The 20,930-nt window shown below is 40.1% G+C and overlaps 1 protein-coding gene across 1 annotated transcript in view; it reads left to right on the forward strand.

The window, feature by feature from the left end:
• Positions 1-266: 266 nt before the first annotated feature.
• The window catches only part of USP46 (ubiquitin specific peptidase 46), a 33,900-nt gene continuing 13,236 nt past the window's right edge, over positions 267-20,930 (forward strand). Inside the window, exons 1-4 of the mRNA XM_058803237.1 lie at positions 267-672; positions 14,162-14,242; positions 14,996-15,209; positions 17,510-17,739. Coding sequence (XP_058659220.1) covers positions 637-672; positions 14,162-14,242; positions 14,996-15,209; positions 17,510-17,739 — 561 coding nt within the window. The 5' untranslated portion in view covers positions 267-636. The remainder of the gene's footprint in view (positions 673-14,161; positions 14,243-14,995; positions 15,210-17,509; positions 17,740-20,930) is intronic.

A 20,930-nucleotide genomic window follows, 5' to 3' on the forward strand; every position in this document is an offset into this window, starting at 1 on the left:
ATTAAAGCACCGCGGCTCCTGTCGGAGGGCCCGTCCGGAGGGGCGGCGGGCGCAGCGCCTCCGCGCCCCCTCGGCCCCGCAGCGCATTGGCTGCGGCGGCGGCCGCCCCGCCAGGCCCGCTGGGTGCCCTGTGCCCGGCACTGCCTCTGACCTTCCCTTCCCTTCTCTTCCCGTCCCCGGCGCTGTCAGAGCGCATCAGCAGGCGCGGCGCTGCGATGGAGCGGCGAGCGGCAACGGCAGCCGCCGGGAGAGGAGGAAGAGGAGGAGGAGGAGGAAGGGAGAGATTAGCGCGGTGCCGGCTGGCGCAGAGGCGCGGCTGAGCGCTCCAGCGGGAGCCCGGGGCCCTGCGGACCGTGCGAGAGGCACAGGCGGAAGGAGCGGAGATGCGGCCGCTCTCCCCGCGCTGCTGAAGCTCCCGGTCACTCGGCCGGAGGAGGGAGGCCGGGAAGGTCCGTCCTTCTCGCCGCTCTGCGGGCGCAAAGGGTGCCTGTGTAGTCCCCTCCTCTCGCTTTTATCCCAGCCCCGGAGCAGGAGCCGCCGCCGCCCCCTATCCCTTCCTGCGCTCTTCCCACCATGAGCGGGGCTGTTTTCACCTTATAAAGATGGCGGTGTGGGATCGCTGCAACCTTTAGACTAATGACTGTCAGAAACATCGCCTCCATCTGTAATATGGTGAGTGCTGGCGGGGGGCGGGCGGCGCGGCTGCCCCTGCGGGGGCCGGCTGGGGGCTGCCCCGGGGCGCAGCCCAACCTCGCGGCTCCGTCCCGTCCCCAGCGGCGGGGGAGCCGGGCAGGCTGCCGAGAAGTGCCCGGGATGGAGTTGGCCGACGGAGAGTGACGATGTCCCGAGGAGTTTTCCGGGAGCAGCCCGGGCGTGGGCCGGGGAGGGACGCAGATGCAGAACCGGTGCGAGGCCCCCGGAGCGGGTCTGACCCCGGCCGAGGCGCGTTGCAGACGGAGCCGTGGCCCGCCCTTCCTCCGCCGGCCCTTCCTCCTGCCCTAATACTGCGAAAGGACCAAAGTTGGGTTCTGAATCCACATTAAATCAGTGACCCTGTTTAACCCTCTCAGGCAGGCACCCTGCGCTCTCCTAGGGCCAGCAGCTCCCCAGATTACACAGAAAAGAAGGATGATTAGATGCCTAATAACACTTTTAGATCCCGATGCCAGGTGGTTGCTCTAGGAAGTCTTTGCTTTAGAGCTAACTGGGTTTAACTTGCACTGCATGCTGCTCGAAGAGAACTGGTGTTTATAAAGTACTCTTGAATCACTTAGCTTTCTCAAAACCAATTAGGCAATTAGGAAGGAACAAGGAAACGTTTGTATTTTTGTTATGTTCACTTTGCTACTTTTCTCCCCATGGAACAGTTGAAACGATGCTTTCTGCATTATGTTTGGGTTTAATTTTAATTCTAACAAACTTGGAGCACCTAATTTGGTTTAGGTTTTTAAAATTTCTTGGCAGGAGGAGGAAAAGCTCAAACTCTGTCAAAGACTTTTTAACACTGTGAGACTGTAGCAAACTTGCCAAATAAATACTTGCGTGCTAAGCATCTCAATGCAAACAGAAGAGAATCCTATTTTTGTTCATTTTGGGTTTTTAGTCTGTATTTTTCACCCTTATTTCCAGGTTCTTCAAGAGCAGCTACACACAGTTGCCAGCTTCCCTCCATGTGGTACCCCAGCATGCCTTGTGCTGCTGATGCCACACATACCACTCACCTGCCCTGGAGAATGGAGCCTGTCTCTAGGGTAAGGCAGTGGGCACAACCCCAGAGGCCTGGCTGCTGCGGGGTCTGAGTGAGGGAGTGCAGAGCGCAAGCCTGCTCCCCTTCCATGTGTCCACACTTCCACTTAAGTGCGATTGGTCTTTTGTTGCAAAAGAGATGCCTGGGAAATCCCATGCATAGCTTTCATTTGAACCTCAGCCCTCCCTTTGAAATGCCTGCTCTGAAATGCAGAGAGGGTGAGTTGGTTCTGAGGTTAAAAGAATTAATACAAAATCCAGATTTGTGGTATAATAACCTGGGTGCTCACCTTTCTTCATCAACAGTAACTAGTTTTCTGAACTTTTCATTGTTCTTAATGATTTCCAGTCCAATGAGCCACAAATACTGCAAAGAGAGCTTCAGGAAATGGTACAGGACTGAGGAGAAAACCTAGATGCACTTACCTTCTCTCTGAGGCAGGCTCCAGTTTTTACTGCTGATTAATGGTGGATGTGATGCCTTGCAAATTTTATAAAAGAACACTGCATGAAGGGGAGCTGGAGACTCATAGGTGGATGTAAGACCTTGGTATAAAGTACTAGGAACTCTGATTTTTTCATGTGCTTCAGACAGATGCACTTGCATGCAGCACAGTTCTCCCAAAGACTGAACAGATTCACAACAGAACTGATGAAGTTCTTGCAGGGGTATGCTGCTCAGCTGTCATTGCCAGTAAATCCTGTAAAAGTAGCATCTGAGAGGTGGAGAGACTAAAAGGAAGAAGGAGAGCCCCAAGCAGAAAAGGGAGCATACCAGGATTCATACTTCAAGACAATTCTAGCTGATGGTACTGTGACAGAAGGTGTAGTCTATTCAATGTTACTGATGTTTTAAGGCTACACATTCCTTGAGGTCTGTGTACTTAGCTTTTAGAGATGCCATGTTGTGTTGGTTACATTTAGTTTTTTTCTGGATAACCCTCAGGGACTGGAAGTTCTTTTAGGCAAAAACAATGGAGTTTTAGACAGCTACAGGAATTTGGGGCTGTAAGAGAAATACAAATTCTTTCAAGTGCTGGCAACGTTGCATTATGGCTCCTCCAAAAATGTGTCCACTCTGATGAGGTGATGGACTTGAACTCAGTGGTCTGTAGGAGCTATGACAACCTTCCAGAGGGCTAGAGGTATAAAAGTAAACCTTTGCCTTTTTAAAACCTAAATATTTGCCCTAAATATAGTTTGATTTAGGACATCTGTAGAAATCTATCTAGAAAGATGCTGAGATGCTGATTCCCAGACTTTGTTCCTGCACTATAATGTAGCGCTTGAAAACTGAGCTACAGACAAGCTGTGGACTACGAAATAGCTGTATAGTTCTTTAGCAATATAATATGTTTTTCTGTATAATGCTACATAATAATAGGTTTCTAAGTTTTTTAACTGGTTAAACTCAGTAATTTTAAAAAGGGCGTTCTGGTCTTTATTTTTTTCCCATTCCACTTTAGAGTGTTCACTGAGGGTTTTTCGTTTTTTGAAAAAAAAACCAAAATCTAAACAAAGATGTCTGGTTGGTTTTTAGGGGTGGTGGGGGGAGTAGAAGAAGAGAGACAGAGGCAGCAATTGGTCCTGAAATGCTTGTCCTTCCCTGAATGCAACTTAGATTGTGTTTTCAATGGTAGTCCTTGACAAAGTTTTTTGAGTGTGTTTGTTCAATGTTTGCTCTCATGTCCTGAAGGGAAAAATATTACTGAAATTTAACTTAATTAATCGAAAAACCTGGCTAGCCAGCATTTTTTGATGTATGTTTGCTATTAAGTTGTCTGCCTGATATTTGATATCTTGGGTTGTAATTTTGATCTCCTAAAGATGGTAGAGGTCATTAGTCTTTTCAGGAAGGATCAAAACAAGTGTAGTGAAGCAAGAAAGACAGGAACAGTATTTAACTCACTTGCAAAAGATCCTTAGTACTATATATTCACTGGATAAGCTCTCACATGCTGAGATAGACACAGTAGGAGCTAGCCAGTAAGAAACAAATATTTGGCTGGGGAAGTTTCCACTTGGCACATTTACTTGTAGTAAATATTTAAATGCACAACTCTCTAGAATTAAACAAAATTCCTCTATTGTCTTTTACCAGTTTTGTCCTCTAAGTTATAATAACAGCAATAGTTTAGTTATTATTCACTGATTTGTTTAATGAGAATTAAGAGCTAAAACTTGTTCTGAATGGGTGGAGGGGATGAAGGCAACTGTGCCTGAGGGATCAGTAGGATTCTTATGTGGGCATGATGGCCATGTTCACTGAGAAGGAGGTGTAGTCCACAGAATGTTCAACTTACCTGCCCTTCAGCCCCTGCGAAAACTCATTCACTCTGTCTGCACACCATTTTCACACTGAGGGATGTATACACTTGTATACCATGTATACGAGTTCTCATCTTTTATGTAGGACAGCTACAACAGATGTGAAGAAGCATAGAATACATTGAAAAAACTCTATTTGAGGGAATACCAACAGGCAGTGCCTCCTAACACTGGGAGACTGTAGGCACCAGCTAGGCATGTGCTGTAATTCTCTTTGCTTATTGTTTCTGTGGAATAACCCAATGACTCAAATACCAAATTCTGGTTCATGGGTAGACAGGCATGCTGGCATTTCATGCTTACTGAAATCCTCTGCAGTATGTTTCTCAGCTGATGAGCTTTGGGTAAAGCCTTGAGTTCTGAGTTAAGCTCATGCTGCAGCTGTGGCCTAGGGATATTACTGTTATGTGCAGTGAAGGACATCTAACCATTTCAGAATGTATTGACATACATTTACTGAATCTGGCTAACAAGCTCTGTGGATCATATTTCTCTCTTTTAGAATTCTGTTGAGAACAGGTATTAATTCCCTGCCTTTCACATTTTTGTAATAGTATCTCAAATATTCCAATTAGAACTTCATAGTCCTCTGACAATTAATGAACAGAATAATCTAAACACATTCAGTGTTCTCTGATACAAGGTATTATCTGAGATACCTCATAGTTACTCCTGGTAGTTGTTGTATAGATATCCTTTGGAATAAAAGTTGCCATTCCTTGGATTAATTTTGGAATTTCATGTTACTCTTTCTTCTCATAGTCTCATGAGTTTCAGAAAAATAGCTGTTTTTCTGCATGAAAACATTCACACAATTCATCAGGAATTATGTGAACACCTGTGAATTGCAGCTTTCATTTTAAAATAAACAAACAAACAAAGTGTTTCTAACAATCCTAGAAACTGGTTATAGAGAAAAAATATACAAGCCTAGGAGTCTCTACATTCAGGAAACAAATAAGAATAAATGTTGGAATTTTTTTGTTTATTTAATAGCATGATTTTAGAGACTAATTGCAGCATTTGTTTGCATATAGGGCATTGGCAGAATGAAGACTCAAACTACAGATTTGGAAAAGGCTTTATACAAAAAAAAAAAGCTTATGATTTTAATGCTGCGGAAATTCTAAAATCCTGTTTCATACAGGAATAATAAGAATATTATTTGGCTACAGAATTGATCACTATGATTTTCAATTGGATTTATTCATTTGGACAACTTGCAGTGTATATTTCTTCATGTCTCATATATCTTCCCATAAATACAGATAAAGGCAAAATAATACATGCCAGACAATAAAAACAGTTATCGGAAGGCATATTTAGATTGATAAAGGAAAATAAATTTTTACATCAGATAAGATGTAGACAGTTCAAGCAATGCAGTTTTTCTCAAGAGTGACAATTTCAATATGACATAGAAAATATAGAAACAAAAATATGAAAAGTATGGAGAATATGAAGTGTAATCTTTGTAATAACTTCATGAAGTAATGAGAAACTTGAGAGTATGACTGACAAATGGGCACTGGACTAACAGAGAGGAAGTGTGCATTCCATGAAAAGATGAATGGAAGTCCACAAAAGATATTTTTTATTGGATTGAGGAGTATACACAAAATGAGAAACACCCCAATATATACTTCCCAAAGTATAACCTTGAGTAATGGCTGAAGTTTTTCTTGCATGAATACCTTTTAATGGCTAAAGTGGTTCTTATGTACTTACTAGCTGTTTAGAAAGTAAGTACAAAAGGACAATTCATGAACACGACATGTAGTGTACAGTGTGTTTGTTTTAGATGCACGTAGTCTTCGGCTTCATATTGCTGAATTAAGAATAAACCAGTGGTTATACTAAACAACTCAGTAAAGGAACCTCTTAGTTATAGCTCAGCAAGGCTGAGTGAATCTGAATTGTGGAAGAAATGACATTAAAAGCAGACTCTGGACCCTGATTAACTGTGTGTGGTGGGCAAGTGCCACACAGGAGGTTCGGTTCGGATGGATTTGACAAGGCACAGTCTGTGGGGTCTAAGTCCTGGCCAGTCAGAGAAGCAGTCAGCCAGTTCTCTTCTGCTGACCTTTCTTTAGCTGCAGAAAATGTCCTTGGTTGGCTGTTTTGTAGGTATGCTTACATACATTTATTACGTACATTGCGTGCTTAACACCCCAGGATATCAGTGCTTCTGGGGAAGAAGCATCCTCAGGGTCAGGACTCCACTGTAAGCATGGTCTTGGGTGTGCTCAGCCATTGCAGAAAAGGCTGTTGTGCTGAGGGTTTCAAACCAGCCATTACTGGATATTGCATGTTTCAGGTATTTAACTTGATTTTTTGATTTTGATTAATGGCCTCATAACAACTGTATGTAAAGTATCCTATGACAAGAAAGTCTCCCACTGTCCACTGAATGTGATAAACCTGTTATTCCTGATGTAGGTCAGCCAGAGTTGGAGATTTCCAATGATAGGAACTACATCGCATTTCCTAAAGTCTTACTGGAATCTACATTACAGTAATTTGAGCTTGGTACTTCTCATCCTGGCCATTGCTGAGGCCAAGAACAGACTAGTTTCTTTCTGTAACAAATTGTAGACTTGAAAATATTGTCATGCCCTTTCCTGCATTATGCAGCCTTTTCTGTCTTATGCAACACAACCCCATTAAACGTGTTTTTATAGGTCACTTTTCTCTTGAGTTGGGTCCTCCATTTTGACTGGCTTCTTTTGGATTCTTTCCAGTTACCTTTATCTTACTTGAAACCAGGCACCCAAACCTGGATGTAAGATGTCTTACCACTGACAAGTTAAACAGGAAAGTTACTTTAAGATCTTTGTAGACTACCATCTGCAAGTGTTGATTACGTTGTCAACATTTGTTGCTGTGTTTTTGGGGAATTTTTTAAGTAACACTGCATACCTGTGGCTTATTCATCTTGTACAACACATAGACTTCCTCTTTCTTTCTTTCTTTCTTTCTTTCTTTCTTTCTTTCTTTCTTTCTTTCTTTCTTTCTTTCTTTCTTTCTTTCTTTCTTTCTTTCTTTCTTTCTTTCTTTCTTTCTTTCTTTCTTTCTTTCTTTCTTTCTTTCTTCCTTCCTTCCGACACTTCCTTCCGACACTTCCTTCCGACACTTCCTTCCGACACTTCCTTCCGACACTTCCTTCCGACACTTCCTTCCGACACTTCCTTCCGACACTTCCTTCCTTCCTTCCTTCCTTCCTTCCTTCCTTCCTTCCTTCCTTCCTTCCTTCCTTCCTTCCTTCCTTCCTTCCTTCCTTCCTTCCTTCCTTCCTTCCTTCCTTCCTTCCTTCCTTCCTTCCTTCCTTCCTTCCTTCCTTCCTTCCTTCCTTCCTTCCTTCCTTCCTTCCTTCCTTCCTTCCTTCCTTCCTTCCTTCCTTCCTTCCTTCCTTCCTTCCTTCCTTCCTTCCTTCCTTCCTTCCTTCCTTCCTTCGTCCCTCCCTCTTTCTTGTTACTACCTTAGTCAGCTGTTTCCCATTTTGTACATGGTGATTCTTCTCTTCATGTGCAGAATCTTGCACTTGTCTCAGGTCCTTACAGGATTTCTCTAAAAGAAAAATACTGTAAAAACTATTTTTAATTTTAAACCTGTCCTGCAACATAGCTGCAGCCCTCATTACTCAACCTTGTATGGAGATTTAACGAACATATTCCTTCTTCTGTCTCCAAGTCATCAGAGTATCCCAGCTGGTGCAGCTGTGATGAAGTTTAGAAGGTGCCTTGCTTTTCAAATGCTCTGAGGCAGCACATATGCAGTCTAGGTGGTCTAGACAAAAATGTTACTGAAGAAGTTAATAGTTTGTAGGCAAATCTTAGTTTCATTTTGACTCATGAGACCATCTTGACGCTCTGCTTTCTGAAGAAGGAAATTGGCCAAAACCAATGGTCTTGCTGCTTCCTCCAGAAAAAGCCTGGGTGCCACAAATCCAAGAAAAACTAAGCTGGGGATACTGAAAGACTCACAAGAGAATGTTGAGTTGCAGTTTGGTAAAAGCTGTCTAATCTTGGAAAGTTTAAAGGTCAATATTTTTTTTTAATTACTTATGGATATAGACACTGGACTTGCAGCACTTCAATAGAGCCTCATTTGCAGTACTTGGTTGCTTTGTGCTTTGAGAAAACCAAGTTTATCAGCTATGTAAGACGGAGTACCTTAAAAACTCTGTCCAAGGTTTTAAGTGGTTCAGGATTTCTGGTCTTGCAATTTTTATCCATTTCTTGGAAACCACACAGAATAGGGCTGAAGCTATTTGTGGTATATGTGATACTTAGGTCTGTAAATAGAGATAGCTTAGTGTACCCAGCAAGAAAAAAGGTTAGGTCTCTCCTTTCAAGCTCTTATAATTTGCCTTAATGATCAGAAGACTCTCTGGAAAAAACACACAAAAATAATTTATTTAGATATATTTTGATAAATCATCTCTCCTAAAAAAATTTGAATACACAGTGGTTTTTCGGTCAGTCAAGGTTCTTTTACTGTTTACTATGATCTCCTCTGTGTTTTCATAGACTCGTCTCTTTCCTCTTTCTTCTTGTGGTCAAAAAGACCCAAAATAGTTTTGCTGGAGGAACAAAAAGCATTTCCTCACAGAATGAAGGGAGAGCTGATCTGGTTAAATTCAACCATCTTGTGGGACTTAGACTTTATAAAATTACAGAAATTCTTCACATTTGGCATTTAATATAGATGAGTTTTTAAGAAGGCTGGTTCAGCTATTTCAGTTACTCACCATATCTCTCTGAAAGTCGAGGTCATTCCTGAGGATAGCCAAAGACCAGCACTGGGGGCAGGTGATGCATCTTTGAAAGCAGCTGCATGTATGCTGCATGCTGTGCTATTGCTAGTTCTCCTTTTACTCTTGGTTCTTTGTGTTGCTTCTGGGTACTAATTTCAGGTTTTTACAATTACCTCCTCTCTTTTGAGTTATCCACCACTGCCATTTTTTGGCCAGGAGGCCTTCCTCATCTTTCTTTATTCTCTTTTTTCCTTCCCTTCCATGTGCTGTGCCTTCCAAAATCCTTCAACTCAGGCTGCCTAGCCCTGAAGCCATTTCTATTTTTACTCTAATTTTTCTTCTACCAGCCCAAATATCATCATTAGTTTGTCTTAAGTCTTCAGTTTCTTCCTTCAAGAAATTATCGTGTTGCTCTTGCTTTCCCCAAATACTAAGAAAAAAGAAATCTAGTCTATAAATGTATATGGTCCGAAACCCTTCATACGGACCAGCCATCTTACTTCATTATCTCTTGCTCTTCGTGTATTTAAGTTTCTGTTTTAATTATTCAATTTTTATATGTTTTTGTTACATTTTTTAGATTTTCTTGTGAACATGATATTTCTTCTTATTTCATTTTTTTGGTCTTTGTACAGACATATTATTCTGTACAAAGAAAAATTTAATTAATTTTTTCTTTTTCATACCATGTTTCTGTTTATTTAGTGATACCCACTTAATAGGGGGCTTATGAAGGGTCTAATTTCTTTACTGTATCCGTTTACTTTAAATTAAACACATGTATATTTCTAGAAAGTTAGAGCCATTTTCATAGCTCTGTCACAGTACAAAGTTTAGTCTGATTTGCTGTCTTCTGTTGACAGTATCTTTCTTATTAGCTCTTGTCCATTTCTCATCCTCCTTAAAATAATTGTATTTACATTACTTTTCTACATGTGATTTAATGAACTAATCTGGGGACTTCTTTTTTATCCTGACTCTTTTTTTTTTTTATATATATGCTAAAGTGTAAAGGAACAGCAGGGGTTTTTTTTAACCTAATCTATTTCATGTGATCCAAAGCACAAATGAAACTCTTTGCAACATATTCAGAAATTTAAACTGAAAAGTAAACCAGTAGTCTTATTCTTTGGAAAGTCCAGGACAAAATAACAAGATGAAAAAAATATAGGTCATATGGGCTGAATGTTTTTGGAGCCATGCTGTGGCAAAAATCTTGGCCTGAATTGACCTGTGCTTGGCTATGTCTCTAGCTGTATGTCTTTTTACGAGGGCTGAATATTAATTGTTGAATTAAGTGGTAAAACTGGGAAATCAAGGTTCCAACACCACAGAATGCACAGTAGGAGTTTCCACATTGACCTAGTTCTCACCCTCATAAGGTCTGCATACCACAGTCACTCCACTGCATTTCCTTCACTAGTGTATTCTTTTAAGAAGGAGCCAGTCTCCTTTACTGTCTCTATAGTCTGATATGACTTTATTTAATACTCCCAAATCCCACTTCAGTGACTTATGCAGCCTCTCCTCATTTCAGGCTCTGTAGCTACACTGCTGGTCTTGCTTATTTTTATGGAACTACAGTAGATTCATCTGTGGTAGGATATTTCTCCTAGCTGAAGCTTTTAAAAAACAATAGAGAGTGGTTGCATTAAAATGTCTGAGCAGGTTTTCACTGTAGAAGTAATCAAAATTACTTGCTGGGAGTGAGAACAAACACAAATACGCTGGAAAAACAGTCGTGGTTGATGTTTGCTGTAGAGTAACATCAGTAGACTAACGAATATGTTTTCCATTATATATGGTTGATTTAATCTGAATTCTCAACCACCTTTAACACATCCCTAGTAATATACTTTTTCCAGTTTAAACCTGGATTGGGTGTGCAGTTCCTTGTATACTTTCTTGGAAAAATTTTCTTCTTCTGTCCTCATGTCAACTGTTTATTAAGGAGACTTCATATGCAAAACAAGTAATTTATATACAGTGTGACATGGTTTGAGTTTTACTAAGTGGCCTGTCTACATTTTTTTCTCCATATAAGGAATATATCCTTCTTTGAAGCATCAGGTCTTTGTGCCTCTTCCCCATGTTCCTAGACTTCTTTTTCCTTGGATCTAACAGTATCCTTTTGGAGACCTCAGAATAAATTAAAATATAACTGAAATTACCTTTGATACAAGAAGGCCCTACTCCTAATGAAGTCTGAGTGGGTTATGTCAGTTTACTCAAAAATTGAATTTAACCTCATGTTTTGTTGGGTCACTGTCACATTGTACTTTATTTTATATTTGCAACAGCCAAGGCCTGGATTGGGAGAGGTAGAAAAGCTCCATGACGAGATGTTACTAAGCATGTGTTTTTTTCAACAGCAAGTACTTTAGAAATTTCTGTGCAATGTGGGGTTTTTATATGAAGATTAGTTAGTATGGCATACGTGAAGTATGCATCATTAATTTATTTGGTTTTCAGTGATAATATTGTTTGGTTAATCCTGATTCTTGATCTTTCTCACAATATTTACAAGAAAATTTAAATACAAGAAAGGGTTTGTCCAGCCATCTGGCATCCTCTGGAGTAAGAAACCCTGGCCTGGAGGAAAGGCAAATGAGTAATGTAGGACAACTAATTAGCACAGCACTTGCATCATATTTGTCTAACAGAATACACTAACCTGTAGTTTCATGAAAGTGTAGGAGGTTACTTTTTAGAGATAATATTTTCCATGAACTGTAGAGGGAGAATTTATTTCAGTGTGGAGAATACTTCCTACAAAACTGGAAAAAAACACCCATTTCATTTTTCTTTTAGGGAACTCAATTGTAATGTTCAAAGTGAATTCAAAGAAAACCTTTGCTTTGATCTGAATGCTGTACAATGAGTATTAATGTGAAGATGTTTTTCCTCAGAAGCTGCATTAATCTTCTGTAGTCATGTTTCTCTTGTGTCAGACAAGGTTTTGAGGGTAACAGTGGCTGTTTGCTTCACTGCTAATATCAGATAGGCAAATATTTATCAGCTTCTTCCCTCTTGGAATGGTTTGCTGAATATGTGCATCTTTGGCAAGGCTGACTTTCCAAGCAATGAAACTAATCTTCATATGAGACTTACGTAATTATCACACTGTCATCTCTGTTGAATGGTAGCCAATAATTGCTTTGTATTAATCAATCTTTTTTCCCAAGTTTCCCACCAAGGCTTAGCAGAGTCTGGTGAGAACATATATCCCTTATGAATCTTCTCATGGAGGCCTGTGTCTGTAAGGTACTTCAGTCTCAAAGGATTTTCTGAGAAATAACATATACTTGGTCTGAGCAATGAACTCTGTGTATGTGAGAGAAAGTGAGAGAATGGAAAAAGATCTGAGAAGGGGATATGAAATATGAAATCTTGTGAGCTTTCTGGAACTTGCCAACTTAAAGGAGAAGTTTTTACTTTCAAGGCTTGCAAATTCTCAAAGAGTACCTGTGCTGAGTTTCACACTGCTAATGCTGTTGACTAAATCTTCCTTTAATGAGTTGGCATGAAATAATAATCTGATTTGGCAAGCAGTGGTGATGGTAGGTGCAGTAAGGAAACAGAAATCAGGCCTTGGGGAGAAGATGGGGAAGGGACATGAGAATTCTAAATCTGATTACCAGTTACTTTGAAAATTTTAGCTGATGAAGTCTAAGCAAATGTCTGCCTTGACTTCACCAAGGCTTTCAACACTGTCTCTCACAATGTCCTCATAGACAAATTCAAGAAGTATGGTCTGGATGAGTGGACAGTGAGATGGATTGAGAACTGGTTGACTCCAGAGAGTCACAATCAGTGATACAGGTTCTGGTTGGAGGCCTGACACTTGTGGTGTCCCTCATTATTCAATATTGGGAGTTTAACTTATTCATCAATGACTTGGATGAAGTGGCAAATGCCTCCTCAGCAAGTTTGGTGATGGCACCAAGCTGGGAGGAGCAGCCAATACCCCAGAGTGCTGTGCAGCCCTTCAGAAGGGCCTTGCCAGGCTGGAGACATGGGCAGGGAGGAAATCCAGCAAAGCCAAGTGCAGGGTCCTGCAGCTGGGGAGGGGTGACCCCATGCACCAGCACAGGCTGGGATTGACCTGCTGGAAAGCAGCTGCAAAGGGAAGGACCTGGGGGTTCTGGTGGACAACAAACTGTCCACGAGCCAGCAGTGTGCCCATGGGGATGAGAAGGCCAAAGGTGGCCTGGGGGGCATTAGGAAGGACATTGCCAGCAGGCTGAGGGAGGGGATCCTGCCCCTCTACTCAGCCCTGGTGAGGCCACACCAGGAGTGCTGTGCCCAGCTCTGGGCTCCTCAGGGCAGGAGAGACATGGAGCTCCTGGAGCAGGTCCAGTGGAGGGCAACAAAGATGAGTGAGGGATTGGAGCATCTGTCTTGTGAGTAAAGGCTGAGGGAGCTGGGCCTGTTCAGCTTGGAGGAGAGAGAGCTGAGAGGGGAACTCATCAACATCTGTAAGTATCTGAAGTGAGGCTGTCAGAGGATGGGGCAAGCTTATAATGTGTATAGGAGTGATGACAATTGCTTTGGCAGCAACCTACCTTACTTGCTTAGTAATTTAAGCTTGTTCAAAAATGGGCATTTTAATATAGTAAAATGACAGGTAACATACCAAATTAGTGGTTGTGCTTACAGACCAGCAGTTACTTAAACAACTTTTATGTTGAAGATACAGCTGAACATACTAAGGGATCTATCTTGGATTTATGTGCTCTTTAATGTTAGATAGGACAAAATAACAGTTATATTACACTTGCTTTCAACATCTGTGTTGTTGCTAGAACTGGGTGCCAATCTGAAACCCAGGTATTGTTACAGGCTGATGTTTAATTCAAAGGGATTCAGAGGAGTTTCAGTAATGCTTAGAAAACCTGCCTTCCATCTAAGAACTGGTTTTTAGGGTTGTATTTAAGATCAACTACTGTCTTTATGAGACAAGAGAGTAATGGGATCCAGATGGCCATGAACACAGTAAAAATAAAGGGGAGGTGGATGTGGGAAGAACCACTGCTGTGACCTGTTCATTTCTAGTCATCTGTTACTAGAGGGTCCATGTCAGGCCAGCTCAACTATCCAGATTTGCAAATATTTTTAGTGGCTCTTGAGACTGTTGCGCCTATCAGTAAGACAGAGTTAGTGTGGCTAATCATAGCTAAAAGGAATTAATTATTTTTTGTCTCAATACTGTCCATTATTGTACTTTAGAATCTTAATATTCGAAATAATTTCTTCCTTTTTAATGTTTTGTTGTTGCTGTTGTTTGGTTTGTGTTCTGACATTTTTTCATTTTTTTTCCCCTTTGTATAGGGCACCAATGCCTCTGCTCTGGAAAAAGACATTGGCCCAGAGCAGTTTCCAATCAATGAACACTACTTTGGATTGGTCAATGTAAGTGGTCAATTTTGATGTTACTTGAAATTTGCTTAGTTCCTTGGTTTGGTTTTGTTTTGTTTTTCTCTCTTCCCTGCTCTTATCAATCTTATTCTAATGCAGAATTGTCTTTTTTTTTCAAGTGCTGCTCATGTTGCAATTTTAGGCAAAGTGAGTTGTAAAACTGTATCAGATGTTTGAAGATGGCTTCATACACCCCCAGGGAGAACAGTTCTATGAATATTTCCAGGGATTAGAACATACACTTAAATAAAATTCAAAGTCTATTTTAGGTGTGAAATAGGGTGGAGGAAGTGATGAAAGTATGAACAAGTTTAGGTACAGCCTTCTGCATTGGCAACTCTTAGGAGGAGCTTTTTTATTTGACCAAGGGGAAAATGAGTGAGAAGAGTGTTTAATCACTTGTTTGTTTCCATAGAAATGATATAGATATAATAATTTTTCCATTGAAAACATTAGTCATTCTGCTACTGAGCAGTAAATAGAGCCCAGATATGGAATAAACTTAATGAAATCCAGTACAAAAAAATGTTTTTCTTACAAGTGGAAACCTTTACTTTGTATCCTAGTTAATTTAGAACACCACAGTTTTTTCCATGTGTCATGGTGGGTGTGGAAATATATTTCTACTGCAACTACTATATGGCAAAATGGCTGGTTTGTGACAGTGACAGGAGTCAGAATTTGAAAGAACAGCTAGTTTTGTTGTGATGCACAGGGATTAATCTTGTTTTAAATTCTGCGTGGCAGTTTGGGAACACCTGCTACTGTAACTCCGTGCTGCAGGCATTGTATTTTTGCCGGCCGTTTCGGGAAAATGTATTATCATACAAGGCCCAACAGAAAAAGAAGGAAAACCTCTTGACTTGCCTGGCAGATCTTTTCCACAGTATTGCTACTCAGAAGAAAAAAGTTGGAGTTATTCCACCAAAGAAGTTCATATCAAGGTTACGAAAGGAGAATGGTAAGTGTAAAACTGAAAGGTATTAATGCATTGATCAAAGAAGTACAAATAAATATTGACCAATGTGATCATATTAATCAGAAACAGAGGTAAGATTTGTAAATTGCTTTTAGTACTTTGTGGGGTGTATTATTATTTTAGCATCTGTGTAAATGATATTATGCTTGAAATAACCATAGCAGATTTCATAGGCTCCCAGAGGTGTGTGAATTAGTGATGTTTTCACAGCACAGTGGGGCAGACCTTCCTGTAGGGTGAGCTAGGGCTGGGAATAGGGTGACATTGCTGTAATTTTTAAATTTTTTTTTTGTGGAGTATGGCAGAGAGAAACATTGAGGCCAGCTGGCAGTACAGAAACTGTGTGACCTAGGAAGGCTGCAGGCACCACAAATTCCAGAGGAATTGTCTGCAATGGAGGATAAGGAGCCGGGTACACGTGGGGTGGTCAATCCACTCCACATCAGCTGCTGCTCTGGCTCTTGGAAGTGGTGGGCACAGTCTCACTTGGTGAAACATGAGACCCCTTTTGAACATTAAGCTGGCAACAGCATATACCTAATCTTGTAGTAGTTCTGTCTAAGGGATATGAGGAACATTTTGAGATAGAGAAGCCTGTCACAGCTCCATTTTGGCCTGGATTCATATTGGTGTGCATGGTATGCTTAGAAACAGAGAGGCTTTGAATGAAGAGACAAAGTAGGAGTCAAACACCTGGAAGAAATTGCTTCCTGGTGACAGCATATAAATGGGCAGACTGTTCATTTCAGAGCAGACATTTGAAATCATGAAAAAGTTAACTGTGAGTCATCTAGTGATAAATGCCTCCACACTGTTGGGGATCACTTGTAAAGACTGGATCTTATGTTTTCAGCTTTTTTAAATTAGTGCCAGAGTCAGTGTGTATTACCCTGCTTATATGTCCAGGCTAGACACTACAAAGCCAATGGTTCTGTACAATATTTTCTGAGGAAATCCATGTGAACTTTTTCAGGAGCAGGGGATAAAATACACATTTCTGGGAACACACATTCTTTTTTCTTTGACATGGTAGGCGAGTTAAGCCTTTACTGGAGAAATCTGTACTGAATCACCACTGGGATATTTTCCCCTCTTCCTGCAAGGAATTCGTATTGAACAAGACAAGTCTTTTCTCATCAGACTTGTGTGTGAAAAATGAGCTTTGTTAGGTGGTGTTATTATTATTACTTGAAGTGAGTTAACCTTAACTGGCTGCCAGGTACCCACCCAGCCTGTCTCTCACTCCTCCTCTTAGCAGGGTGGGAGGAGAAGATAAGAGGAAAAAACCTCATGAGTTGAGATCTAAGTATTTTAATTAAAAAAAAAAAAAAAAAGCCAAAAATTACATGCAGAAAGAAAGGAAAACCAAAGGAGATTTATTCTCTACCTCCCATCAACAGATGATTTCCAGATACTACCTGGAACATAGGGCCTTGGCATGTGTAGAACTTTGTTTGGAAGAGATATATCTTAATAATGAAAACCCACCCATCTTTCTCTTAGATTTTAGTGATGAACATGAAGTCACATGGCACAAAATATGACTTTGGCCAGTTTTTGGGTCAGCTACCTCACCTATGTCCCCTTCCCAACCTCTTTCACACCCAGTCTACCAGACTTTGGGCGGGATGAGGGACAGCCTTGATGCTGTGCAAGCGCTGCTCAGCATCAGCTGAAACACTGGTACATCTTCACCTCCATTTTAGGCACACCTACAAAGCACAGCATCCTGTGGGCTACTGTGAGGAAAGGTAACTCCATCCCAGACACAGTACACAAGTGTGTGTCAGCATCCTGTGGGCTACTGTGAGGAAAGGTAACTCCATCCCAGACACAGTACACAAGTGTGTGTCAGCATCCTATGGCCTCAGTTTTCCCAGCCATGTGGCTTACTGTCAAAGCTCTGTGATGTTCCTGAGTGTCTGAGGGACTCGGAATATGGGGATGGAAGTCAGTGCTGACTAAAGTTAGGCAGTAAGTGTCTAGTGTAAGGAAGTAATTTAGGATGAGTCACTCTCTTGCTTACTTCATTGACTGTAATGGGAGCCTACACAACCAACTCTGATGAGTGTAACTATTCTAGACAGCTTGAGTTAGGTGAGATGAAGCTTTCCCCCAAAGTAACTTCATTGAAACCAAGGTGACTGGCTGCAAAACTGTCCTTTGGGATGATTCCAAATACTTTGCTGAGCAAGGGCCAGTACAAGTACTTGGGGAAAAATATAATTTTCTTTCTTTGAGGAAAGGATATTCAGCTGTACAAATCTTGACTCTCTTCACAGATCTCTTTGACAACTACATGCAGCAGGATGCACATGAGTTTTTAAATTACCTGCTCAACACCATTGCAGACATTTTGCAGGAGGAGAAGAAACAGGAAAAGCAAAATGGGAAACTGAAAAATGGCAACATGAATGAAGCTGAAGAGAACAATAAACAAGAACTGACCTGGGTGCATGAGATTTTTCAGGGAACACTGACTAACGAAACTAGATGTTTGAACTGTGAAACCGTAAGCATTGGAATAGATTTTTTTGTTGTTGTTGCCCATTAATAGATAGATACATTTTGTATATATGAATATATGAATCTTTTCAGACATCTGAGAATTGTGGATATTCCTGTAGAATTTACTTCTTGAAGTGAGTATATTCTTTTCTAAAAATTTATTTTTCTAAGCATTCCTTGGCTAATCTCTGCCAAGTTTTGCTGTCCTAATACATATGTCTACAGTTAAAATCCTTGCTAGTGAATCAGTACCTTTCCGTATCACTGTAACATTGAGAACAGTTATTCACATCATATTTATAAAAGTGAAGTGTTAAGATGATTTGTGTTTATTCCATCTTAAGAGTCTGACAGGTATACACAGGGTTCATTTTTAACAAACTGTTTTCTTTTATCTCCCTAATATTTTCTAGAGGATGATGTCAGTTTGAAATCCCTTATGTTTGAGCTATAAGTAAAAATTAACTTTTGTTGGGAAAACTGATTGCAAGTCTCCTATTGATTACTACTGTCTTTTTCAAACACATGCTCCTATTGAAAGAGCAAAAAAATAATTTTTTTAAATTGTTCCTGTGAGGTTGCATGAAAGAGTACCACAGGAAAAAAAATCTTTGGGGAGAACAGTGACACTGACCTTCTACAAAGGTTGGAATTAATATCACCTAACCTTTGCTTGGTAAAGCAAAGTTGATAGGCATCAAGGATGAACTAGTTATCTCTACTCCTGCAGATGATGGAGATTGTGAAGGAGCTTCTGCAGGAAACTCTCTCCATCTGTCTCTAGGCTGTTTCAGGAAACAAAGTTTTTAGCAGTATCTGGTGTTCTGTTCCATGCAGCTTGTCCTGGCTCCATGGTGTCACTAAGCTGTTGCAATTGTTGGTGCAGCAATGTGAGAACTGGGTTAACAAACTGATCTGGCCCAAGAATGACGTACTTTTACTAAGATCAGTGCTGCTACTATGGGCTTCCTCAAAGAAAACACAGCATTAGATTAGCAGCGTTAAGATGGGAGAAGGTGCCCAGAGAAGGTATCTTCAGACAGCAAGCTGAGATTTACACAACTGAAGTTTGGTGAGATGAACTCTACCCATGTCCTACCAGATGTGTAAAAGAATATAGTCTGATATTTCTAATCATAAAGAATAATATTCCAAAAAATATGTGTGGCTTTTCCAGGAACTTGGTCAGAGGAGGATGGTGAGGAGAAGAGATACAATGATAGTTGACGTAAGATGTTGGAGCAAGTTTGGAACAAGCTTGTATAAGTGAACACATGACAGAGATACTGAAAATTAATTATTCAATCTATTTCAACTATAAAATCTTGAGTAATAGCAAGTTAAAATAAGTGAAAGGTTAGAATTATTTTTTAACTGACGAGCTTCTCTAAATAGTTGTGCCTTAATTCTAAATCATTATCTAATGTTTACTCTGAGAAACTGGTGAAGTGAGGATGTGTCCTTGGGTAACAGCATAACTGCACAATTCTGTACTTGTAACTCAAAGTGATGAAGCTTTATAGAAAATGTATCTTGTCTGTAGCTTCCTCTGAGTATAGAAATACTATAAATTACTCAGGATGTTTTTCCAGTGTGTTTTCCTTGGATTAGTGTAACTTGAAATCTTAGGAAAATAGTAAAACAGAATGAAAGTTATTCCTTTGCTAAAATATTCATAAGCAGTACATGAAGGGTCATTCAGATTTCAGCAATTCTTATTCTCACTTACAAAGAGTGCCATTTGAATCTGGTTTTCCAGCTACCTTTAGTTTTAATCTGTATTATTCTAGCTCTAAGTAGTTCATCTTCCCTTCCAGGAAATACTTGATGTGCAGGAATCAATAACAGAATTCCTAGCTTTTTGAGGCACTCAGATGAAGCACAATGCCTGCCAAGGACTTTTTCAAGTGTTTAAGTTCTCATGATACTCAGTGTGTCTGACAGAACTCTAGCTCCAGCTGTAGAGACACGATGTTCTCTGAAGCTTTGTTGCTTTATCTTTCAAATTTTAGCTGTATATTTATACTGCAGTTGATTGCAGCCAGTTTTGTGGTTTCCTGTCCTCTGTGGGTCAAGTCACGTCTCAGGGAAGATTTTTGTTTGAAGAACTGCTGCTCATTTAAGTTGGGTGTGCATTATGCCTCTGTACATCTCTGATAATACCAAAATTAATCCAGCCAAAGGTGTTTCTCTGCATTCAGGTCTGATATGGGCTGCATTCACCAAGCTTCTAGTATCCCTGACATAACAACAAATTTGAGCTCAAGGTGGTACATAACTATCACATCCACAGCACTGCAAAAATCTGAGTGTAAGGGACTTCTGCCAGAACAATGGATTCATCTCCTCACAGAAGTTCTTGATTTGGACTTCACTATTTTCCCATCTGATTTAGTTATTCTAAAGAAATACAACAGGAGGCAAAAACATGGGGTGTTCATGCAAAATTTTATAAAAACATTGTTATGAATATGACTGAATTCATATGCAGTAAGTATTTCTGCAGTCTTTTGACTCAGTTGAAGTATTACAAGAATTAGCCATTTGGATGATTTTTTGTTAATATTACTTCACCTTTGAGATTAAACACTCTTATTGAAAAATAATTTTCAATGCAAAAATCGGGATCTGAAGTTCTGAAAATATTCAGACTTAAATTTTTTAGATAAAAACTCCTCAGTAAAGTTTTTCTCCTCTTGTTCTGTCTAAAAAAAAGATTGGCAACACCAAAATGATTTTGCAAAATATTATCACTGAGCCATTTTTACCTTTAATATTTTAATTTTTTTAAATCAAAATATTGACCAGGAGCAATATCCAATGGGGAAATGTAGCCGTGTCAACCAGAAATATAAACCCACACTTTTCAATACTCACTAGAGAGAAAGGATAACATGGTAAAGTATGACTTTTGTGACAGAAATATATTTGGAAGTTATCTTCATTGCATCCTTAATAGTGGAAATAATTATGTAAGAATAAAATGTGAATGCATATTGTAATATGTTATACAAAGGGTAAACAAATTTCTGATAATAAAAGAAGGTAGGCTGTGTTACATAACAAGGAAACACTTAATGCACCAATCCCAGATGATATAAGGGAGGATGCTTCACCTTTACTGAACAGTAGGCTGTCATTGATGGCCCATGGTTGGTGGGATTGGACAAGTGGAATAGAAAGAAGCTAAATTAT

The sequence above is a fragment of the Ammospiza caudacuta genome, chromosome 4 (genome assembly GCF_027887145.1).
Source record: "Ammospiza caudacuta isolate bAmmCau1 chromosome 4, bAmmCau1.pri, whole genome shotgun sequence".
Classification (NCBI taxonomy): domain Eukaryota; kingdom Metazoa; phylum Chordata; class Aves; order Passeriformes; family Passerellidae; genus Ammospiza; species Ammospiza caudacuta.